At 35.3% G+C, this 26,731-nt stretch overlaps 1 protein-coding gene across 3 annotated transcripts in view; it reads left to right on the top strand.

Annotated features, from left to right (window-relative positions):
- Positions 1-26,731, top strand: part of CERKL (CERK like autophagy regulator) — a 122,099-nt gene that overhangs the window by 34,964 nt on the left and 60,404 nt on the right. For all 3 annotated transcript variants that reach the window (XM_072961255.1, XM_072961256.1, XM_031677755.2), the window contains exon 2: positions 2,329-2,571. In XM_072961255.1, coding sequence (XP_072817356.1) covers positions 2,329-2,571 — 243 coding nt within the window. The remainder of the gene's footprint in view (positions 1-2,328; positions 2,572-26,731) is intronic.

Below are 26,731 nucleotides of genomic sequence, written 5' to 3'. Positions count from 1 at the left end.
AGCCACTGGACTGGAGAAAAGTCCATCGTACCAACACAGGTTAATCCATTAGTACTTACAGAGACAAGGTGGGTTGACGCATTCTGTTCATGAAGGCACGTGGGACATTTTGGCTTATGATGATACAGTATTTTCACTCTGTTGATTAGTTTAAGTGATGATTGTGGGAACAGTGATGATTGTTTTGTTTTCTAGAACATGTAAATGTTTACCGTTGAATTGATATTTTGGGGTTATTGAGTCCTAGGTCAATGGGTGACAACAGAAGTAGACACTACACCGATCTGAAGCCTGAGCTTTCTGAGTAAATGACAGGCATGAAAAATTGCCTTTGGGTTCATCCCTATCCCACCACTATAAACTATAAACACTGAAGAGAAGAAACTCTTTCTTTTTCAGTGGTGCATGTGCTTTGTGAGCTATGGGTCTGTCCTTTGAAAAATGTTTGGGAGAGGCCAAAAACCTCCATGAGAATGTTAAGAAGGAACTTCTTAAAGCACCTGAAAGTTTTTGCACCAATCTGAGAATAGCATTGTACCTGCTTAAGGGTAAAGGAAGCTGAGGGATAAATTAGGAGTTTGGGATTAACAGATAGACACTACTATATATAAAACAGATAAACAACAAGGACCAACTGTATAGCACCGGGAACTATATTCAGTTTCTTGTAATAAGCTATAATGGAAAAGAATCTGAAAATATATGTATATAGATATGTATGTACATGTATAACTGAACTGCTTTGCTGTACACCTGAAACTAACATTGTAAATCAACTACACTTCAGTACAAAATAAAATTTTAAAAAAAGAGTTAAGGGAGCTGAGAGAGGGCCTCTGCTTTCTGGGGCTGTTTTAACACTCATATCATTTCTGCCTCTGTTGATTTCTTTCTCTCCACTCATGGGTCATATTTTTCTGCCTTTTTAACGTGTGTAGTGATTTTTGATTGAATGAGAGAGATCCGGAATTTTACCATGTAGAGTTGCTGAATACTTCTGTATTCTTGTAAATATTCTTAAGGTTTGTTCTAGGATGTTGTTAAGCTCCTTGGAAACAGTTGAATTCTTTTGAGGTTTGCTTTTAAGCTTTGTTAGGTGGAATCAGAGCAGCCTTTGGTCTGCTCACTAATGAGACAGTACTATTCTAAGTACTCTCCCCAGTGCTCCATGAATTTCATTATTTTTCCCCTTTGGCTGGTAGAAACACCTGTGTGATCACTGAGCATTATTTTCTCTAACCCTTTGGGTAGTTCTTTCCCTGGTCTCACGCATACACTGATACAAACTCAACTGAAGATCCAAGAGCAAATCTATGGAGTCCTCTCTCTGTGCAGCTCCCTTTTCTATAGAATTTTCCCAGTGAACTATAGCTATCTTGGCTTTCCTGGACCCTTCAATCCTCCTCAACTCAGGGAGATAACCAGGCTCCACCGGGGTTCCCCTACCTGCTCTGTGGCCTGGGGACCCTCTCCAGGCAGTCAGCTGGTAGTCAGTCATACAGCTTCTGTGACAGGGATCACTGTCCTGTGCTATCTGATGTCCCATGTCTGAAGACTGATGTTTCATCTCTCTGGTGTGCCCATTTAGATGTTTCAGGTGAAAACCAGTCCCTGTTATTCCATGATGGCCAGAGTGGAAGTTTTGAAAGTACTTTTTTAAAAGTATAAAGCACTTCTACTTTGAGAGTCAGTTGAGATGGTCCTTTATCATAACAACAAATATTTTCTGACCTGTGGTTAGATAGAACCAGTAAAATATCATGCCATTATAAAATAAAAGTCTGACTATGGTAGGATTCAGGTGGATCTTTCTTTTTAGATTGGCAGGAATTCAAATTGTTTTCTATTAAGAGTAATCATACTCTATTTCCTTTTTGCACACATGTTACTTTACCTTGAATATACATTTTCTTTCCGTTACATGTTGCCTTCAACAGCTTGCCGTAAACTCACTTCTGTTAGTGAATTCTATTCTATTACTTTACTCTGTCCCTATAATTACCAGGGAGCCTCTTGGGTGATACTAATTTATTATTACTGAAATATTGCTCTGTTCATGTTCTTGGAATTCTTCATACACTGAATATTCTCAGATTCTAAATGTCTGAGGGTTTGTGTGTCAGGGACTCTTCCATTTTTCTGTTTTTTTCATTTTCGGGAAAATAGACCTAATTTTTCTTTCTTCCCATCTCATACAGGGCTTGATCTAAAGCATAATCAGTTAAAAATACAAATGATAAATATTTTCTGGGTTTTTACTATTTATTATTCATTCATATAAGGTATAGACACAATGTTTTTTTATTGGAAATTTTAACTTCTTTTCAGGTGATTCCAAGGATGGTTTTCTACATAAAGAAGAATGTCTTGAATTAAAGGACATATTCTCTGTCAAGCTGAAACGGCGTTATTCAGTTCAACAGCAGAGAAGTGGCACTTTATTAGGAATCACACTCTTCGTATGTTTGAAAAAGGAACAAAATAAATTAAAGGATTCAACACTCGATCTCATTAATTTAAGTGAAGACCACTGTGACGTATGGTTTAGACAATTCAAGAAAATTTTGGCAGGTAAGTACTCCTTATGGAAATTTTTAATGAGTCTGGTTTCCTTGATGTAGGTTATTAATTTGAATATGATACTGTATTTTTCAATATGGTAACCCTTGATTATATTGAAGTCATTTGCTTCCATTCGTAGATTAAGTGTTTTTATCATAAAAGGGTATTGAATTTTGTCATGTGTTTTTTTTCCTACATCAATTGAAATAATCACATGATTTCCTCCCCCCTTCATTCTTTTAATGTGGTTTATTACATTGATTAATTTTCACATGTTGAACTATTCTTCCGTTCCAGGGATAAATCCCACTTGGTCATTGTATATAGTTCTTTTAATATTTTATTAAATCTGGTTTGCTAGTGTTTTGTTGAGGATTTTGACATTAATGTTCATTAAGAGATATTTGTATGTAGTTTTCTTTCTCCACGTAGTATCTTTGTCTGGCTTTGGTTATCAAGATAATGCTGGCCTCAGAATGGCTTAGAAAGTAACTGTTGAATGACCACTTCCATAAAGAATCTTTGATAATCTGGAATGAAACAGTTCTTAAATAATTTCGTTCACTTGAGAGTTGTTTTTGGAGGCATATTTATTTTTCTGTTGATGTTTCTTTTTAGCTTATCTTAGAATTTATTTTTCTTCCAGCTACACATTGATGGCAAGTGCATATATGTACTGGGCAGCTTGAAAATAACAGTTTTTTGAAAATAATACTTAAGTTGTCTTTTTCAGGGTAGATTTTTCTAAAGATAATATCCAGAGAAAAGAGAACATATTTACTAGAATATTATCTCCTTATGAATTGAGTGTGTCTAAAATTTCTGAATGGCATTTATATTTTACAGTTAAATAAAGTGCATGGATACAAATATAAGGTAATTTGGATTTCAGAATTTTTTTCTCATAGATTTGTAGATCTTGCTTTTTTTTTTTCTTTTTGGCCATTTCTTCCTGTTTGCCATATTGATCAGGATAGAAACAACTGGTGTAGCTGATGCACAGCTTGGAGTAAGATGACTCAGGAAAGATGGGTGCCAGGCAAAGAGCAGGCATGTGGTGATGTTAGAAATTTTCAGGCCAGGAATCATTGACCAAGAAGACTGGGGACCCAAGTTGGTCAAGGGCAGCCAGCTGATATGGTTATATGCACAGAAGATGAGCTTAAGTGACCTATTAAAACTAGGAGACCCTGTTACTAAATGGTGCCATTCTTCCCCATTAGCCCCTTGGGGACCTTCAAGGAGACTTTATTCTTTCAAGAAAGCAGGAAACTATAGCAGACAGTTTGGTTCATCTTTCCAGAAGCATAAGAGAATATATATATTTAACTAAAAGCATTCTAGTTTAACAGTGGGTCTTTTTCCAGTGTTCTCATTTTTTTTAAATTCATGTGAGAAGAGATAAAAGAAGTTAAAATAAAAAATGAAAAACTAATTGAATTGAATTTCCTTACATGGGTAGATGTTCATGGGACTTGCATGGTCTATAAAATAAGAAAGAGTCATTTTATTAGGAGAGGCAAAGCTCTTCACTGAAGGTCTGAGGAAATCTCCTGCGGGGCTTATGAAGGGCTAGCTGGGTGATGTGAGGGACAACTTGTGCACTGTATCTCACCCATAAAACCAACAGCAAGTAAGCAGGAGGCATCACAACAAAGCTTAATTTAGTAAAAGCAATTTTATAGGAGTAGAGGGACTTATCCAAACACACACAGACATGCACACACACATACCACAAAAATATTGTCCAAATATTTTTTAGTTTAATGAATTATGTTTGGTTTGATCCAGGATTAAATCTAGACAAATTACAGAGATGAATAAATTACATATTTTTTAGGCTATCATCCCCTGGGAATGTTACTTTTTGTATCTTTCTTTTTGATAACAGTTAGAGGTAGTAAAATATGTGAGGTCATATTCTCCAGCATGGCCCTGGAGGACAGAGCCATTTTGCTGATGAAAAGCAAATAGATTGGCTTTTGAAATCAACCAGCGCAAACAAACAGGGTGGAAATCATCTAATGAAAATGAAGGAACCTAACAAGATGGTCTGAATGAATGACTGCTTCATTTCTGCCCCCAAGTGGACTTGGACTCAACAGGTCCTATAGGAGGAGCCAACTCCTTGTCCCCCCCGCCCCACAAAGACAGTTCTGGGTCAGTTTCATCAGACACAAATGCGTGCTCTTTGTAAGACACCAAAGCTCTCTACCAAATGCTATATTATGCTGACACTTCCTTTTAAAGGTTGCAGTCTTAGAACATTCTTCTTGATATTTCTTCTACTTTCAAATTCATGTAATCTAGGTGTTCATTAAAGTGCTTGTCATCTGAGGGTCAAACATAATTGGCTTAAGGCTCTTTCTGTAAGTGGAGGTGGCCTGTATCTTTCCTGGTCTTTCTGGGGTGAGGGTGAGGGTGAGTGTTTGCTGCTGGCTTCTTCGGTTCTGATTTCTACAGAGTTGGATGCATTTGTGGATTATCCTTCTGCCTCACATCCATTGTGTCTATTCTGTACTATATGTACTGCATTAGGTTTGGCAGATAGTGATTGTTGCTTTCCAAATTTTTTTTAAAAAGTCCCTAACCAAGGAATTTGTGTTTGAAACAGATCTGATTTAATTAATTTCAGGAGTGGTAGATAGCAGTTTATATCACAAAAATAGAAATAACTTACATTTCAATTTTAGACATCACTATTTTAAGTCCAAAGATCTTGCTTTTAACTGGTTCTGTGGCAAAACAGTGGATTTTTAAAAAATTTTTTTCATTGATTTAATTTGAATGTTGTCTTTAATCAGCAAATGGATTTTTTTCCTGCCAGCCTTTTACACCTTTTTTCTCCTTTATTCTTCTATTAAGACAAACATGAACAAGATATTAAAAGCCTCAACTTGTTGGTCTTTTAGTCGAATTAGTCTAATAATTATAACTTTAGAATATTTGGATATTAAGTATCATTTTCAAATGTACACATTTATATTTTAAATTGGAGCAATGAGTAAGATGTGATGAATTTTTGAGGAAAGAACAATTTGGCAGCACTGGAAGGAAGAAGATGCCAACTCTCAAAACTTAGTTTTAAGACATTGGCAAAGAGTGACCAGATTTAAAAGGGTTTATAAATGTAAAAAAGGAGTCCTAGAACTGTTTTTTTTTTTAATTTAATAACAAGTCCTTTTACATTCCAATTTTTAATAACACAGTTGAACATAGTATCTTTTTTATTCTTAGGAATAGTAAAGTCAGCATAGCTTGATTGACTAGTGGGCAATATAAGTTAATTCATGTAACACATGTTTTGGATCAGGCACTGTGTTAAATGCTGGAAATACAAAATCGAATGCAATGTAATCCTGTATAGAACCCTCTTGCCCTGAGAGACAGACAAGAAAACTTATATTACAAGTGTGGTAAGGGCCACAATGAAGAAATGAACAAATTAATAGGGATCAAAATTGTTGATCATGATTCAGAGATTTAAATCTTTAAAAATGTAATTGATTAAGGCTGAAATGTAGTCACTGATAAGCCTAATAGGTAGTCATTGTGGTGACAGTCATTTAACAGTCTTTCCTGCTTTTATTTTTTTTTATACCTGTGATACAAAGATAAACATGCATGACCTTTAAATATAGCATGGGTGTATGCTGGATACATTAATTTTTATTCAATTAAAGTATGATCTAGTTTCTGCATATTTGAGTTTCCTAGAAATGGTCAATTGCAAGCTCCTCTGGACCCTGAACCAGCCTTTTCTCTAGATGCTACAATCTCCACTTTAAAGCATATTCATAGGCTTTCTGACAGGTATCCCATTTGGAGAACAAAACAAAGTACCCTAAAGTGACTTAGGGCCACTTGAAACTGAAAGATTTTTGTGAGTTGAAATGGTTGGTCTTCAGTGGAGGACTTAGGAGAAGGGTGTGAAAGTGAAGATTTAAAAAATAATCTGAAGCCTTATGCCCACGTAACTTGGAGAACGATAATGTCATAAAGAGAGTGAAATCAGGGCACTGGCTGATCTGAAGGAAAGACGTTCTGCTGTAGACACATTTGGTATATCTTACAACATCCTGTTGGAGATGTTCAGGAGGTTGGCATTTTAAGAGGCGTACGTGAAGAGGTGAAGAAAAGTTGATGTGATGGGAAAGACGAACGATTACAAGGAAGTAGTATAGCGTTAAAAAAAAAAAAAGGCAGAGGGCAAAATACAGAATCTTAATACTCATAGATAAAGATAGACAGAGAAGACAAAATCCAGAACTACAAAATAGAAGGAATGATTTAAAAAAAAAGAACCTTTCTATCATAGGACCATTGAATTTTGTTGTTATATTTAGATTTTGCTCATTTATTTGTTATATTTAATAGTAACCCAGAGACAGTTGACAAAGGCATTTTTAGACCAATTGGGTTGAGTTGTATTTTGATATTGTATTTTTCTACTTCATTTCTAAATGCTAATTTTATGAAGTAGGCAAATATAAGTGAACCATAGTTATTTAATGTTTTGTCCTTATAAAGTTGCCTGTTTGTAGCTTAGTGAAGTGAAACAGTCTTACTCAGTTTTCAGCTGAAAAATTAAAAAAAAAATTTACTTAAATATTTGGCTTGTATTCTGAAGAAGGGTACTTTTTCTTAGTTCCCCAAAGATGTCATACCTGTTTTTCATGTGATGATAATGTTGGTTTTCATAGGATCCTTTCCTTAACAGTAAAAGCTAGGGCTTATAAACCCAATGTTTAATATTTATGTTGTCTTTTATAAGAAAATCATGGTGAAATACGTTTTGGGGTTTAAAAAAATCCAAGCTATATCATCGATTATATTATCATGAACCAGGTAGAATTTTTCTTAGCTGGAGAACAGAATGATGTGACATTTTGCTTGGATATGCTGCCAAATGATGTACTTATAAGGAAAAATAAACTAGAAATCAACATTAACATGGTTATCTTAGCAAGAGCACTTGTTATATGTCAAAAGTATGATAACTTCAGACATTTCATTGTGCACTATTTCAATTGGCAACACTTGTCTCCTTGGGGACAAATTATTTTCTGCAAGGACATTATGTTTGAAGTATGGGTAGTTTTTCTTTTGAATCACGGAAAAAAAAGATTTAAGGTTTTGTTTTATGGGCAGTTGAGCGGGACAAAATTATGCATGTCAGATTTGAATATATTTTTACTATCTATATATTGAAATAATGTAGAAACTGATTAAATATCACCTCATTTACATGTAAGTATCAAAGTCCAATCCCATTTGAAGTACTCTGTCCAACAAAGATGATGTGATGTGTGCCTCCTATAGTGGTTTTAAACTGGCCCTGTGGGCTGTCACCACCCCATCCCTAGGAGTTGACTCACTGGATGGACTCCGTACCTGTCACTCGCTTTTGAGGGAGTGTAGCCCCTAATTCATACGTTTTATATTTAGTAGTACTGAGTAAAGCTTTGTTTGAAGAAAGCTTCCAGTATACACTCAGTATGGCAACCAAAAATTTTGAACAATCTGAGTGTCCATGTAATTTTATTCTTTTCCATAGAAGTTATTTATTAAATATTTAAATGTATTTTACTTTTGTAAAACTTCATAAAATATTGACTACAAATCAGTTTGCAAATAAGAATAATATTTTATCAAATCAGATATTGAAATTGAGTCAAAAAATAAATTTAATTCAAAAATTTGTTTTTTTTTCCTTCCTCGAACTTTCTTTTGCTTTCTAAGCTGGGTATTCAGAGGAAAACCATGAAATTAAACAAGTTTTTATTAAATTCTTAATGGCTAATAGTGCTGCTTAGCTTTTCAAAGGATATTAACATTAAACTTTTTAAAGCCAAACCTCCAGTTTCATGAAATTTGTAGCTGAAAATATAAATATATGGAAGCATCATTACTATGCAAAATGAATAAAAAGTAGGGAAAAAACCCAGAGAGTGCCAGTTTGACGTTTTGAGCCACTTCCATTCCAGCAATTAACAGTGTGAGAAATAGTGGTTATTTCTGTAAGTAAGAGTCTGAGGACATGACAAACTCTAGGAGTAGATCCCTGAGAACTGCACATAACAGAACAAGCAGAGAATATGAAATATGTAAATTCAAAATGATTAAACAAGAGAAATTGAAAACATAGAAGAATAGGGTGCTACAAAAAAAAGGATAGCATTTTTGTTATATGTGGGAATTTCATTAAAAAAATGTAATTCTCCTTAGAACTTGCTATTCCTGAGTGTGAAAATTCAGAGGTTTTGATTAAATGAGTCTGGATGGACCCGAGCATGAGCTTCCTTGAGAAGTCTCTTCAGTGATTCGAATGTGTTGCCAGGACCAAAACCACAAATGTTGAAGATTTGAGCAACATAGGTTTAATTTGGAACGCATGTAAAACTCTGTACTCCACATTTACCAAAGTATCTCTGCAATGATTAATTCTGGCTATATTCTAGATTCTTGTTACATGAAATATTCTTAAAAGTTAGCTAATACCCTTTCTGAGTCGTGTAAGGTTATCACTTATTTTCCAAGAGCATTACCTTAGGCCTGGTTCACAAGAACCTGGTGAAGACTAACCAAGGCATGCCAAGAGTTTGTCTTGTTCCTTCAAGGTTCTTTTTGGACTAGCATCAATTCTACCTCAGAGCCATGACTCCTTCAGCTAAAGGCAAGGCTAGTTAAGAAAATATGCTGATTTTACTTGGGATGACTGACACAAGGCCAGCTTCCCAAGGGCTTCTCACAGTCCTCTGTAGCATTTTTATCCTAAGGGAGGGACATATTTTGTATATAATTGATTATAATTATATTTAAAAACAAGTAATTGGTATAGAAGAATATTATATTCCTGCATCAGTCATTATAGACTACCTTGAGAAAAGAAATTAGGAGGTATATTTATTATCAAGTTATTTCCTGTCTATTTCTAATTCTTTTGCTATGTAAAAGTCCTTTTGACTATGTCTTTTGTGTAACCAAGTTTCTTCTTGGGAGAAAGAAAATTAGGTATGCTTTGTCATGTTTTATCATGTTGATTATACTGAAAAGCTAAATAAGGACTTCCCTAAATATCTTCAGTAAAATGCAAAATTAAGTTTTCATGCTGTTAAATAAATTAGTTAATATTTCTCCCTTTACTGATTTATAGAGGTTATTATTTTAAAAGTTTAAATCTTAAGATAATAGCTGACATTTATTAAGCATTTATTATACACCACTCTTGTAAGCAATTTTAGTAATTATCTCATTAAATCCTCATAATAGCATCAAGAACTACAAATATTTCCTCATGTGAAAGAGGGGAATGATATTACTTGTTTTATGACTTGTGAGGTTTGAGGAATTGAAATAATGCATGACTTAGCGAAGAGTAGAATTAAGTAAATTATTTTTATTATTATACTTATCTTAGTTCATACATAAGAAAACAAAGGCTTAAATAGTTGAAAAGTTTGCTAGTCGAGGTTACACAGCTAGTATGTGATGGAGGAGTTGAGAACAAATCCATATCTGCCTGAATCTGAAATGTGAAGGCTTAACTGATGTGGTGTTGCCTATCAGGTCAGTGGTATGTATGCTCTGCAGTTCTTACGTATGTTGTATTTACCGTACAGTTTAGACTCTATCCTGAAAAAAGGACTGCAAACACTTTTCTTGTTAGGAAGGAGCTACCTCGTCTTGTTTGAAGATTATCCCTTTCTAGACTTTTCTAAGCATGATGACTCAGAACTCTGGAGTGGCAATATTACAATGCATTTCTCAGTTCTTAGAAAATTTCCTCCTCATGACCGTCACCATTATTAATTGAGATTTCTTGAATGTCTTGGAATGGTTTGGGAATGCACTATGAAAAAGATGGCAAACAGTTCTTTTTATTAGCCTAAAGGACTTTTTAAAACACATATAAATACACTGGTTTGTGACTGATTTCCAGGCTTTGTTTACCAGAGTGTCCTAAATAAATCACAAGTACTATAAGCCTACAGGAGAGATGAAAAGTTGCATCAATCATTAGCTGAGAGTATAATGGATTGTCATCTAACAACTTTTTCACTGGGAAGAAATGAAGTAAAAAGTAATAAAGCAGCATTCTCACAGTATGCATAACTAGGAAAGACATAATATTGTGACAAATTATTATTAAGCCCCCTGGTATTCATTAGACTACCATTAATGGTAATGAAATTGTGTGGTATTTATATAGATATTATATGTAACTCCAGGAATTTTATTATAATCTTACATGAATATATTTGTTGCTTTTGGAGGCAGGTAGGTGGATATTTGCAATGACTACATGCTGAAGCACTGAGATAATGTTTTTGAAATCAACCATTCTCTCTCTTTACTTATCATCATTAGAGAGGAAAAAAGATCTATTTTTATTTTTATTCATTGTAAAAATACCTTAAGTGGAACATTATGTATCTTGAAAAAGTGCAGTTCTACTAATTACACATTGTAGTTGTTTTTTTAATGCAAAGGGAGGAGGTGGGCCCAGATGAAGCTGCTTGTGTAGTTGGGTTCCTGGTCTCTGCGGCATCTAATGCTGGGGGGGAGAACCGTGTTCTCTGGTCCCTCCGTGCCTGCCCACGTGCCAAGTCAGTGGCACAGCTAGGAACTTCCATCTGTTTGGAGTGCACCTCATCCTTTGTTTGCACATTAAGGTCCATTTTGCAATTTCAAAGCCTGATGTAACCACCAAATCCTCTGTAAAGCTGAATTACCCAGCAAAATCAGGCACTTCCCCTTTGAGCACTTTTCCTACCTCTGTTAGAACTCACTGTCACTCTCATTCTGATTGTTGGCTTTTATAGATGATAGCTTGTTAGGCTGTGAGTGCTCTTGAGCACAGAGATTTTTTTAAAGTATGTGGAGTAGGGTTTTGCATGTGATCAGTACTCTGTTAATGTTTGTTGCTGTTTTTATCTCTAAACAGTGACTAGCTCAGTCAAGGTTGGTGAAGTGAACTGAATATATTGCTTATTTAGTATGTGTTAGGCATTGTCCTAACTGCTTTTAACATAAACAAGCTCATTGAATCTTTATCGCAACACTTCAGAAGTGGTCAAGATTTTTTTTTGATTTCCACAAATAGCTAAGGAAATAGAACTCAGAGAGATGGATTGACTCCTGGGTCATGCAATTAATGGACAGTGGTGGAATGAGATTCACATTCACGCTTTTCTGTTTTTTTAAACTAAGCCACACTGCCTCCCAACAGAAAGATTTGAAATATAAATATAAATATATATATACATATATACATACACACACACACACTTAATATATATTTTAAAGAATAGTATTAGTTTCTTGAAAGGCAGCGTGTACCTATGTTACGTATTTGGACTAAATATGTTATAGTCAAGTGTATGTTTTTTTTTTAAAGTCTGTGGCAGCCCTGGGAAGGATAACATCAATGAGTCTTATGGCTTGAAGAATTTCTGGAAGATGAGAAGCTGATGTAGTCGGTTAGCCAGGAAAGCCAAGTTGTGCCAAAACCTTGGTATTAGCAAAGGAGAGGATCCCTTTCAAATCTTAGGGGACAGGGCTTTTCTATTTCCCAGCTTTGGAGCAGCAAGACTGGAAGGCTCAAATAGTCTGACAGGATACATGCCCAACTTTTATCAGTGATTTTCTTTCTAGAAGGAAAGGAAGCTGTCATTCTTTAGAAATTTCTGATTTGTCTGAATACCCTATCAAAATTTAAAATTTCCATTTTGCAATACGTAGTCAAAAGATTTTCAAGTTCAAACAGCACAAATTATTGTTTTGAGACTTCCTAAACTGCTCACCACAGATACTAGTAAATCTGTCAGAAATAAAGTGACCTAGTCCCAACCAACAAGTTGCGTGGAAAGGGTGGTCACCCTAGGATAGCATGGCTGGTTCTCTCTTTATTCTCTTTTTACTCAGATGAGTGGAAAATCGACCACTGCTGAATTTATAAATGAGTTATGACCCGTGGGATTTTTATTTGGATAATCTGGGTTTGGTTCCTAGTTTTGCTGCTAACTTAGATGTGTACCTCATCTTCATGTCTTCTCAGGTTTTGACTTTCTGTGAAATGAAATCAGTGATGCCAATCTTACTATAGTACTGTTATACTTAAATCTGTAACGTGTGTCAAACAGTGGGCACTCAGTAAAGGGAAGCTCTTCTTACTATCACATAGCTCTCCAAATTACTGTTGCTCTTGTTTAGAATTCACAGTTCCAGACCCTTCAGCACCACGTCTAAGCATCATCTTTGCAGAGGGGAGAGGGGAACTGTCAGTTCCCTAATAGAATATATATTAATACACTAATAGAGTTCATTATTATCACCATCATCACCGTGATTTCTTGGTGCACCGAGGAGTGTACCAAGTGTTTCACATATACCAGCTTATGTTAATTTTAACAACATACCTCAGACAGTAGTATTACCATTACCGTTTTTCAAATGCGGTAAAGGAGGAGGGTAGCAAATCTGCACAAGGTCACATACCTAACGTTGTGGAACTGGGATTCAGACTTGGGCAGTTTGGCTGTTTTGCCAGCCCGTGTTCTCAGCCCACCATATTATCCTGGCATTCTAAAAGTTAGAAGGCATATTCCAAAGTCTGTAATGTTGCTTCAAAGGGAATCTGATTTTAACCTGGTGACATCTGTTAGCTGCTATTTTGGTATATTGGTCAGATCTGCTATCCTTATAACGCCTTTCCTGACTGTGTATGTAACTGAGCATCAAATATATAAAAACTCAAAAAGTGGTGGATGCCAAAAAAATATTTATTTATGGTTAATACAAATGGTATCTGTGTTCTGTATGGTTAAGGGATGGTTGGTTCTAAAATATCATCCAATACTTGGCTTTTAGTTAAAACAGTAAGCTCTGTTTATGTTAATGTTATATAACTGTTAACATTTTTTTGTCGTTGACTGGTATATCTATAAGTAATGCTTTAAATTGATCTGGCAATTTTAGATCTGTCAGGCCCAGGAGATGAGAAAAAAAATTTAGTTTTTGTCATATCAGCTGAATTGTGGGCATGTGAGAGAGAGAGAAGTACGACCCTATATGACCCCGATTTCTTGCATTGGTGGGTGTGAGTGCCTGAAACTGAAATAAAGGAGCAGGTTTAGGAAGAAAGATAATCAGTTTCCTTTTATGCAAATTGAGTTTCCTTTGAGATACAGCGGTGAAGACATTTGAGGAGCCCCTTAAAGCTGGCTTCTATCTTCTTTCAACCTGCTTCCATCAATTTTGGAGTATTTCTTCACTTTTTGGCACAACAGGCTATTCCAGGCTTTACTGTGCCCTCCTTGCCCCAGCCCTGGAATGAGCCACCTCTCTGAGCAGTTGTGGTTCCTTTTGGTGGGGAATGGTACTGAGAAACCAAAATCTGGGTGCTAGGTGTGCACATTGCTCTTTAGGATGTCATAACATCTAGGCTCTTGGAGCAGACAGAGGTAGGAAATATTGATTAGAAATCAGGACTTTATATTTATAACTCTAATTCTAATCCAATCCCATTGGCGAATTCCTTGTTTCTCTCCTTTCCATATCAGTATCTCACTTCCATAGTAAGAATTCTGACTCCCAATGACAGCAGCACATTTTCCCATTACACAGTCATATAATATACACAAAATAGTTTCAGAATAACTTCAATTATACCACTATGAAAAGTAAACCTACCAAAATGAGTTCAAGATTTGTTGGCAGTTCCTTTTTTGACCCCTAGATTGATGGTATATATTTCAAGTACTGTGTTCAAAAGTAATATGGATTAGCTTTTCCCCCTTCATAATAGGTATGTTATTCATTGGAAATACTGTTGGCTTTTGTTTGTTTCAGTTTGTATTCAGTTTGGGGTTTTTTTTCCCCTACACCTTCATTGATTATATTTTAAATGTGTAGAATATAAACATGTTTCCAAAAGGAAAAAATGCTCCTTCAGGATCCTTTTCACCTCCTTCATCTTTTTGGGGGGGTAATTAGGTTTATTTATTTATTTGTTTGTTTATTTTTTTAACAGAGGTACTGGGGACGGAACCCAGGACCTTGTGCATGCCAGGCACACTCTCTACCACTGAGCTAGATCCTCCCCCAGACCTCCTTCACCTTATGGGTAACCAATTCCATTGATTTCTGGTTTATATTACTTATATTTCTTTTTGCAAAATTACCAGATGTATATATGTTTTAAAATTTTCTTTTTTACACAAAAAGTAATATACAATATAAACTTTTCTGCACTTTGCTTTTTTCACTTTAACTACATATACTGAAAATCACTCCATATTACTTCATAGAGATCTTTATTTTCTTTAAACATGTATGAAACTCTATTGTGTGATCTGTATTATATTTTTTTGTATGTATATTTTCACTGAAGTATAGTCAGTTTACAATGTGTCAATTTCTGGTGTATAGCATAATGCTTCAGTCATATATGAACATACATATATTCATTTTCATATTCTTTTTCACCATAAGTTACAGGATATTGAATATAGTTCCCTGTACTATACAGTATGAACTTGTTTATCTATTATATATGTATTAGTTAGTATCTGCAAATCTTGAACTCCCAATTTATCCCTTCCCACCCTCTACCCCTGGTAATGACAAGTTTGTTTTCTATGTCTGTGAGTCTGTTTCTGTTTTGCAAATAAGTTCATTTGTCTTTTTTTTTTTAGATTCCATGTCTAAGTAATATCATATGGTATTTTTCTTTCTTTTTATGGCTTACTTCACTTAGAATGACACTCTCCAGATCTGTCCATGTTGCTGCAAATGCCATTATTATATTTTTTATGGCTGAGTAGTATTCCATTGTATAAATATACCACAACTTCTTTATCCAGCAATCTGTTGATGAACATTTAGGTTGTTCCCATGTCTTGGCTATTGTAAATAGTGCTGCAATGAACATTGGGGTGCATGTATCTTTTTGAATTATGTTCCCTCTGGATATATGCCCAGGAGTGGGATTGCTAGATCATATGATAAGTCTATTTCTGGTCTTTTGAGGAATCTCCATACTATTTTCCATAATGACTGCACCAAACTACATTCCTATCAACAGTGTAGGAGGGTTCCCTTTTCTCTACACCCTCTCCAGCGTTTATTGTTTGTAGACTTTTGAATGATAGCCATTCTGACTGGTGTGAGATGATACCTCATTGTAGTTTTGATTCACATTTCTCTGATAATTAGTGATGTTGAGCAATTTTTCATGTGCCTATTGGCCATTTGTATGTCTTCATTGGAGAATTGCTTGTTGAGGTCTTCTGCCCATTTTTGGATTGGGTTTTTTTTTGTTATTAAGTTGTATGAGCTGTTTATATATTCTGGAAATTAAGCCCTTGTCAGTCTCATCTTTTGCAAATATTTTCTCCCCTTCTGTAGGTTGTCTTTTTGTTTTGCTTGTGGTTTCCTTTGCTGTGCAAAAGCTTGTAAGTTTCATTAGGTCCCATTTGTTTATTTTTGCTTTTATTTCTGTTGCCTGGGTAGACTGCCCTAGGAGAATACTGCTGAGATTTATGTCAGAGAATGTTTTGCCTATGTTTTCTTCTAAGTGGTTTATAGTGTCTTATGTGTAAGTCTTCAAGCCATTTTGAGTTTATTTTTATGTATGGTGTAAAGGAGTATTCTAACTTCATTGATTTACATGTGGCTGTCTAGTTTTTCCAACACCATTTGCTGAAGTCTCTTTACTGTCTTTACTCCATTGTATATTTTTGCCTCCTTTGTCAAAGATTAGTTGACTAAAAGTTTGTGGCTTCATTTCTGGGCTCTCTGTTCTGTTCCATAGATCCATATGTCTGTTGTTTTTTTAAGCACTACCATGCTATTTTGATTACTGTAGCTCTGTAGTATTGTCTGTAGTCTGGGAGGATTGTTCCTCCAGCTTCATTCTTTTTCTTCAGTAACACTTTGGCAATTCTGGGTCTTTTGTGATTCCATATAAATTTTAGGATTATTTGTTCTGTGAAAAATGTCCTGGCTAATTTGATAGGGATAGCATTAAATCTGTAGATTGCTTTGGGTAGTATGGCCATTTTAACAATATTAATTATTCCAATCCAAGAACATGGGATATCTTTTCATTTCTTTAAGTCATCTTTAATTTACTTAGTCAATGTCTTGTAGGTCTCTACATATAAGTCTTTCACTTCCTTGGTCAGATTTATTCCTAAGTATTTTATTTTTTTGGATGCAGTTTTAAAAGGGATTCTTTATTTACTTTCCCTTTCTGATATTTTGTTGTTAGTGTAAAGAAATGCCACTGATTTCTGTATGTTAATCTTGTATCCCTCTCCTCTACCTTGCTGAATTCTTTTATCAGCTCTAGTAGTTTTTGTGTGGAGCTTTTAGGGTTTTCTATGTATATAGTATCATGTCATCTGCATATAATGACAATTTTACCTCTTCTCTTCCAGTTTGTATCCCTTTTATTTCTTTCTCTTGCCTGATTGCTGTGAGTGGGACTTCCAATACTGTATTGAATAGAAGTGGTGAGAGTGGGCATCCTGTCTTGTTCATATTTTAGCAGGAAGGCTTTCAACTTCTCACCATTGAGTACTATGCTGGCTGTAGTTTTGTCATAAATAGCTGTTATTATGTTGAGATATGTTCCCTCTATACCCACTTTGGTTAGAGTTTTTATCATAATTGTGTGTTGAATTTTATCAAATGCTTTTCCTGCATCTATTGAAATGATCATGTGATTTTTGTCCTTTTCTCTTGTTGATGTGTATCACATTGATTGATTTGTGTATGTTGAACCATCCTTGTGTCCCTGGGATGAACCCAACTTGATCATGGTGTATAATCTTTTTTAATGTGTTCTTGGATTCTGTTTACTAATATTTTATTGAGTGTACTATATTTTATTCAATACCTTTGCATATTTAGGCATTTTGATTGTTTCTAATATTTTTAATCACAAATAATACTTTATGTACAAAATTATCTATTGCAGCATCTTGAGAAGACTTCTGGATTAGTGGGTAGGTACATGTGTAGATCTGTTAGATATTGATAAGTTCCCTTCCATAGGATTTGTACATTTTTCATGTTTACCAGCAATGTTTGAAAGTGTCTGTTTCCACACAGCTTCACTAACAAACTGTACTTCCATACCTTAGAAATTTTCCAGTGTGGTAGGTGAGTTGTTTTATGTCAGTATAGTTTTAATTGGCATTTTTAAAATTATGAGTAAAGTTGAGTACCTTATCATATGTCTAAGGGCCATTTTTTATATTTTGTGAATTGTCTTTATATCATTTGCCTATTCTTCTCCTATACTTTTGGTCTTTTTTTCCCCTCAATTTTTAAAAGTTCTTTGTATATTAGGGGTATTAGCCCTTTTCTTGATATATATTGCAAATATTTTCCCCCTGATATACAGTTTTTCTCTTGACTTAAAAACTTTGAATCACAAAATCACTTTATTTTAAAATTTTTATGTAGTTAAATTTGCCACTCTTTCTTTATGCATCTGGTATGTGGATCATAGTAGAAAGTATTTCTTTACATACAGGTTACAGAGGAAATCATCGATGTTTTCTTCTAGTACTTGCATAGCTTAATTTTAGACCTCTAATCCATTTGGGGTTTATTTTGTGTGTAGTATACAATGGACCTTATCCTTTTTTCCAAATAGTTCTTCAGTTGTCCCAGCACCATTTACTTGGATCTGTTTCTGGGCTTTCTATTCCACTGGTCTATCTATTCACATGCCCGTGTTTTATTTAAAGAGGCTTTATAGTATGTTTCAATATTTGGTGGGATTAGTTCCTCTTTTTGATCTTTTTTTTTTTTCAGTTTTCCATACCCTTTTTTCAGGTTAATTTTACATATATGCTTTAGTATCAACTTATTTAGACCTAGAAAAAATGATATTTTTATTGAGAGCACATTACATTTATCAATAAACTTAAAAAGAATGCACATCTTGGATCAGAACTTGTATGGCAAAATTCAGTTTCAGGTAGCTGCCATAGTGTTCCAAAATGGTAATCCCAAAGCCGAATCAATTTTGATGGAGAGTTTCCCTCAGAATTCTTTCTCAGTTTTCTTAGACTGAACTGTTAAGCTTTTGAAAACATGTTATTATCATTTATAATGCAGGACTAATTTTATATAAGTATGACGTTCCTGAATCTTTTCCTAAGCCCAAATGTGCACTTTCTTATAAAATCCATTTTTAGTAAGAACTCTGCTAAATCAGTTAATCTAGAATTCACCCACCCTCAATATCTGATCAGGTTTCTCATCTTCCTGGTGATATCTAATCACCCTGTTCAGCCTTCAACAAAGAATTCTTTTAGGTGGATTTGGCCAGAATACTCTTTACTTCTGATGTTTCCTCTTAGTAATTTTGCACCCACTGACCACTATCTTGCTCCTTCGCTATAAATTCCCAATTTCCTATGCTGTATTCGAAAATAAGCCTGGTTTAATGCTGAGGTCTCTTTCCTCCTATTATAATAGTTCTGAATAAAATCTGTTTTACCACTTCCACTACAGCTTAGGTCAGGTTTTTCTTTGACAACATGTATGATAGTACATGAACTTTTTCAAGAATCTTCATTTTACAGTGGGACATGTGTTATTGGAATGTAGATCTTCCTGGGTTTATGATTATGGTTATGTCCTGATAAATCCATCATAAGTTGAAAATATCATTAGGTCAAAAGTGCATTTAATACTTGTAACCTACTGAACATCATAGCTTAGCATAGCCTTCCTTAAACATGGTCAGAACACTTACATTAGCCTAGAGTTGGGCAAAATTATCTAACAGAAAGCCTATTTTAAAATGAAGTGTTGACTATTTCATGTAATTCATTGAATACTGTATTGAAGGGAAAAAAAAAAACAGAATGGTTGTATGGGTGCAGAATGGCTGTAAGTCTATCATTGTTCACCCTTATAATCATGTAGCTGACTGGGAAAGAGAGAGTTTTACCACATATTTGTAGTCTGGGAAAAGATAAAAATTCAAAATAGCTTCAACTGAATGTGTGTCACTTTCATAACATCATAAAGGCAAAAATCATAAGTTGAGCCATTGTAAGTCAGGCTGTGCTAAAGACGGTGATTTCTTTTTTGAAGCCCTGCAGATAACTAAAAAGTCTCTTAAAAGTCATGCCTATATTATATATGATCCAGAGATGATACTTTTAAAAAGCTTTCTAACTGATAAAATCCATTGAATTAAAAAATACTCACAACAAGGCAGTTCAAGATGGTAGCATAGGAAGATCTTGAACTCACCTCTTCCTCTAGACAAAAAATCTAAAACTCCATTTGGAATTATTTCCTCTGAAAAGCCTTGAAAACTAGATGAATATCACCTCACAAAAAAGGTAAAAGGGCTGCATCGAAACAGTAGAGGCAGAGACAGTCTTGCCAAAAACCCCAGCCCAGGTGCAGCAACCCGCGTTTGTCAGGGATCTCACAACTATGAAACTTGTCGCTGAGGACCGAGTGCTTCTGCTCTACATCAGGCAGAGCACTGGAGAGATGAGCCACCAAAACATCTGGCCTTGGAAATCGATGGGGAAGATGTCCAGGAGAATCATAGAACAGTAGGGAATGGAGAACCTGCTCTTTGGGGGCTTGCAGTCAGACTCAGAGACTGATGCAAAAGCATCAGTTTGAAAATTGCCTAAACCACATGTGGAGAACGATCTTAAAGCATCTACTGGTGAGCGGAAGGCTCTTGGGACTCTTTCCACCAGAGCTGTTGGGCACACACAGCTCACACAGGGGATGCCTCTTGAGCACCTGGCTCCCATGGATGGGAGATTGAACTTCTGGGCCCCGTGGATTATCTCCTACACAAGGCCACTCCTTCAAGACTGGGAGAAGTAGCTGTTTTGCCTAAGGCAAAGAAACAAACACAGAGAGTCAGGCAGAATGAGAAGACAGAGGAGTATGTTCCAAAAGAAAGAACAGGACAAGACCTCAGAAAAAGATCTTAAAGAAACAGATAATCAGGAATCTATCTGATAAAGAGTTCAAGGTCATGGCTATAAGATACTCACTGTACTCTGGAGAAGAATAGATAAACACAGTGAGAACTTTAACAAAGAGGTAGAAAACATAAGAAAGTACCAAACAGAAATGATAGAGGTAAAGAATACCATACCTGAACTGAAACCTACACTAGAGGTGTTCAACAGCAGACTGGGTGAAGCAGAAGAACAGAACAGAAAGCCAAAGCAATGGAACTCACCCAGAAAGAGCAAATCATATATCCAATAAGTGGTTAATGTCCAAAATATATAAGGAACTCACACTACTTAATAACAAAAAACAATCTGATTTAGAAATGGGTTGAATAAACTTTTTTTTTAAAAGAAGACATATAGATGGCCAACAAGCAAAGAAAAATGCTCAACATCATTAATAATCAGAGAAATGCAAATCAAGTCAACAAGATACCACCTCATACCTGTAAGAATGGCTATTATCAAAGAGACAAATAACAAGTGTTGGCAAGGATGTGGAAAAAAGGGAACCCTCATGCACTGTTGATAGGAATGTAAATGATGCAACCACTATGGAAAACAGTGTGAAGATTCCTCAAAAAATTAAGAATAGAACTATTATATGATCCAGCAATTCCACTATTACATTGATTCAAAGAAAACAAAAATAGTAACTTGAAAACATATGTATGTCTCCATGTGTTCATTGCATCATTATTTACCATAGCCAAGACTTGGAAACAACCTAAGTGTCCATTGATGGATAAATGGCTAAAGATGTGGCTTATGTATACAATCAAATATTACTCAGTCATAAAAACAATGCAATCTAGCCCTTTGCAGCAACATTGATGGACCTTGAGGGCATTATGCTAAGTTAGTTGGAATAAGATAAATACTGCAGATTTACTTATGTGTGGAATCTAAAAAAATCATACAAAACAAAACAAAATCCAGAGAGGAAGGGTATGGGGGGTGAGGTGAAATAGGTATAGGTGATTGAGAGGTACAAACTTTCCATTATAAAATAAATAAGTTATGGGGATAAAATGTTCAGCATGGAGACTACGTTTGGTAATATTGTATTGACTCTGTATGCTGAGTATGGTAAGTAGACACTGCAGTGATCATTTTGCAATACATACAAATGTCAAATCACTTTGTATGCATAAAACTAATATAAAATTGCACAGCAATTTGTATAAATTGTGTGTATGCACAATTCAATGGAAAAATAAAAAAGTGTTTTCTAACATTTTCATAATGTCATGGTTTGTAAAGGATTAAATGTACAATTATTTCATCAAATTGGATTTTCATAAAGTTAGTCATATTTAAAGGCTAATGATTTTAACGAACTCTGTGGTCAACATCTAAGCAGAGTAGGGAAAGTAATTTTTCCTGGAGCCAGTAACATGTATTTCTTTTCAGTGTGGGTTTTTAACCAGGGAAAGTGATAGGGTGACCAAAACAAATAAAAATTCATTTTACTGGGATTATTATAAAAAAAACTGGTAAAAAATAAATGAATGGTATGTTTTGTTGAATTTTCTTTCTTTTTCTCTCTTTTGCTCTCCTTTCTGTTGGCTCACTCTGACTCTATCTACATAGCATTAACTCCTTCATTATTTAAATACTGAAATATTGAGGTGATTATTTCTGGAAGCAGGTGATTCTTTCCACTAATTGCTGCTCAGTCCATCTCAACTGGTAGAAATAGAGATGTCACTTTGGTGGGAGGCATGTGCATTTAGAAGTTACTGAGCTTGTTTGTTACTTTGAGTATACTGGAATATTGAGGTTGTTTTCACTGATATGTGTAATGATGCGCATCAGTAAGCTTTTCCTGATAGTAAAGTGAAATTTATGCATTTTAATATAAATCGCTTAATATAGAATATTTCCAACTCTGAGCACTGCTGGGTAGCTGTCAGATCTTATGTGTGGAAGGTTTTTACCATCACTGTTACACATTAACTGGGCATAGTTTAATATTAATAGCTCCTGAGAATTGTGGCTAACTGAGATCTTTATTTCCTATGTTTGGGTTTTTGACTTACAACAGTTTGGTTGCTTTTCTGTATAAAGTAGTTGTGAGTATACACAAGACTTTGACAAGGTTCTGGGCTCTTAACTTTGATGAACACCGTGCCATTTCCATCATGCTGCACTCAAAGCAGCACAGATGTGAATCTGGGAGTGGCGTCCCCGCAGCTCTCATGAGCCTTTGTTTGGAGAACACCCTGATTAACCCCCACCCTTCATGGTTCATTGACTCACTGATAGATTAAGTTTAAACTAGTACATATTAGCACATTTGTTACTAACAGAGGAACAGTTGGCCATTCTGTTTTCCATTGCTGGTTCATTGCAAACTGGCGTGCTAAAAAGGTCTATACTCTAGAGTATACTCCAGAGCATGCAGGGAGAGGTTACCAAAGGACTGAGAACCAAGTCAGTTGCATATTAATGTTGAATCAGATCTTTATTTTATTCTTGGATTATCTTTTGGGGAGATGCTTTTACTATCATAAAGTTATGAATAAATGATAATGATCACTTTCAGATTCATTTTTTCCAAGGAGTTCAGGGGATTTTATGTGTCTTGATGCAGCTTCCAGCTGTCATATTAAACAGTTTGGATGAGAGAAGTACAAGATCGTGACTGCCATTTGCTTTGCATCATCTTTTTCTAAAAATGTTTTTCAGAGTTCTTTGTAGCCAGTAATTTAAATAAATTTTTACAATGAACAATATTTCTATATTACATGAAAATTTTATTTTTTGGACAAGAGATCTAGGATGCATGTCTATTTTCTCACAAAAATTACACTGTCTCCTTTTTCTTTAACTACTTGTCAATAAATAAATTAAATTTCATAAACTACAGAGAATGTCCTCCTCTTTCTTACCTTCCCAACCTAGTTTTCAAAGTCTCAAATTCCTTTCTTATGTTTATAGTCGTTTTCATGAAAGATAGGTTTACTGACTCATTTGGTAGTCTCATCTGGCGAATTTTGTGTTGGTTTCATCTTTGCTTACTGGTGCCATCCGCTTGGCTACCTGCTTCCTTGTATCATCCTTTCTCTTGTGAGATGATGGAGCATGAATGTCCTTATGGGTGGGGTTGAGGGACAGCTCTCTGAGTCCAGCCTAGGATGAGACAATTGGGTTTGCTTTTCAAGACCAGCTAGTGCTATGCAGTTTCTTCCAAGGCCTACTTTCTGACTGTACAATAACTGATGATTTGTTTCTGGAAGACAAACTGGTTTATTTTTAATTCTGAGCAAAAGGGTCGGTATTTATTTTCAGTGTTGCTATAAATTTAATTTAGAAAAGATTTTACCAGCTCTTAAATATAATTCTTTTACTGGTTTTAAATTTGTAGATATAGGAAGTAAATAGGAGCTAGGGATTGAATTATTTTTTTGTTTTTTAAAAGCTTAACTTTGCAGCAGTAAGAGGTTGTTAGCTTTTTCATGCTAAATGTTTCTTTCAAAGGATTTAGATGTCTATTGCAAAACTTACTTTTGATCAATCTTTGGTTCTTTGAGAAGTGTTTGCCTTCGCCTTTTTGTTTTATTTTAGGAATTAATATAAGTAGTTACATTTATGAATTTACATCACAGTAACTTAAAAAGGAAAGGTTTTTGCTTAAATGCTTGCTCTTTTGCAATGTTGATCTTTTGTTTAATGCAATTGAAATTATAGTTTTATATTTTTTTCTTTAATTTTTGGTTTATTTTTTTTAAAAATTGTGTATATATATATAATGAATATATGTATATACATGCATACAATTGTGTGCCAGATACTATTCTAGGGACTAGTAATATAGCGAAAGCAAAACCAGAGTCTTTGACCTTAAGTAACTTATTCTAGTAGTAATAGGGTATCTTAGTCTGTTTGGGATGGTATAACAAAGTACCATAGATAGGGTGGCTTATAAACAAGAGAAATTTCTTTCCCACAGACTAGGAGGCTTGAAGTCAGAGCTCAGGGTGCCATCATGGTCAGACCCTCTTGTGTCTTCACAAGGCAGAGAGAGAGCTAGAGAAGGGTAGAGCTATAGCTCAGTGGTAGAGCACATGCTTAGCATGCATGAATTTCTGGGTTCAAGCCCTAGTACCTCCACTAAAAAAAAAAAAAATTAAAAAGAGCTAGAGAGCTCTCTGGGATCTCTTTTATAGAATTCCTTATCCAGTTCATAAAGACTCCACCCCCATCACCTAATTACCTCCCAAAGGCCCCATGTTCTAATACCTCACATTGGGGACTAGGATGTCAACATGTAAATTTGGGAGGGACACAGATATTTAATTCATAAGAAGAGGGAATTGAAAAAATCAAATAAATATATTTCTATGATGTCAAACGGGATGAAAGTACTTGCTGTTGTACACAGGTTGTCAAGGAAGACTTCATGGGCTGTGAAGTTTTAGAAGAGAGCTGTAAGTAATGGGGAGCCATGTGTATATGGAAGGGTAAGGTGTTCTAAGCAGAGGAAACAGTAAGTGCAAAAGGATGAGCAAGAAAGTCATGTGCAGAGTAGAGTCAGCAGGGAGCAAAGTAATTGGAAAGGAGGTCACAGAGGTGGCTGCAGGTAGAGCATGAAGGGTTGTACAAGTTTTGTATGATTTTTTTAACTTTTATTCTGAGAAAAATGGGGTGAGCATTTGGGAGTTTTAAGCAGAAGAGTGACATGATATGACTTACTTTCAGAATGGCTACTCTGGCTGCCAGGTAGAGAGCAGGTTATGTGGGTGGGTGAGAGGATTGCTGCAGGAGACCAATTAAGTGGAAATTGTCAAATCCAGGCAAGAGACAGTGGCTTCAGTCGGGGTAGGAGCAGGAGAGTGCTGTGAAGTGGTCGGACTTTGGATTTGTTTTTGAAGATAAAGCTGGCTGGATTTATGACTTAGTAGATATGGGGGACATTGAAAGAAAAAGTCAAGGATGACACCAAGATATATTTTTACTCTATGATGAAAAAAATCAAACATATAGGTGGCCATTGTAATGTTTTTATATTTTCTCTATTTCTGTTACCTAGATTCTAGAGTTCTTAACATTTTCCAGCATGGCTTCAAACATTTAATTCTGTCAGTGTATTTTAAAGTCAATAACAAACAAACATGGTATTTTCCCCAGAAATGGTTCAATATACATCTCTAAAGACAGAAATTTTACAAATAACTGAATATCACTATTCTGCCAGTGAATGAACCATAGTTGCTTATTATCATCTGATACCTGAAATTTCCCCCGTTTTCCAAAATGTCTTTTACAGCTGATTTGTATCAACCAGTGTCCAATCAAGGGTCACTCATTGAATTAAACAAATTTAAACTACAACACTATGACATTCCTCTCTTCATCTGTTTTTATTCTCCCTGACATTGAATTATGGAAGAGACTGGATTATTTGTCCTTCAGACATTTTAATATTCATAAGGAACCCTAAGCCCCTTTAAACATGGATTATTGGCTGCTGCTCTGATTGGCCTCTGCTTTAGATATTCTGATTCAGTGGGTCTGGTGTGGGCTTTTCTCATGAGCTGCTGGGCGATGCTGGGCTGTCTGACACACACTTTGAGCAGTACTGCTATACTCCTATCTGGTTGCTTCTTGAGAGTATCATTTAACGTTCTTCTATTCCCTGTATTTCCCATAAACTGGATTTTCAATCTAAAGGCTTAATTAAATTCATATTGTAAATTCTGGGCAAGAATACTTCATAAGTGGTACTGTGCACTTTTATCATCTCAGGAGGTACATAATGTCTGATCCGCCACTATTAATGAGGCCTAGATGGCTTCTCCAAGGCTAAGATTAATCCCTGAGTCAAGGAGGTAAAAGCTTGATCCTTCCATTGTAATGTCTCTATGTGAAACTAGTAGATCATTTGTTGGGTGGTACTAAGGGACCAGGGGAATGTCTAGTCCTTGGTAAATATTTCATCTAATGGTTTTAATGCACATTGATTATCCTTGTCTGAACTTATTATTTAAATAGAGGAAGATCATGAGGGTTTTCCAATTCACTCATTCTTCCTAAATAAGTGATACTCTTTAAAAAAAAAATGATGTTGCTTCTCCAAGTAGTACTGTTTGGTTACCCAGAAGTATAGTACATATGAGGAAGGCAGGATAAATGCTTAATTA

The sequence above is a fragment of the Vicugna pacos genome, chromosome 5 (assembly GCF_048564905.1).
Source record: "Vicugna pacos chromosome 5, VicPac4, whole genome shotgun sequence".
In the NCBI taxonomy this organism is placed as follows: Eukaryota; Metazoa; Chordata; class Mammalia; order Artiodactyla; family Camelidae; genus Vicugna; species Vicugna pacos.
This window is presented reverse-complemented; position numbering and strand designations above follow the sequence as displayed.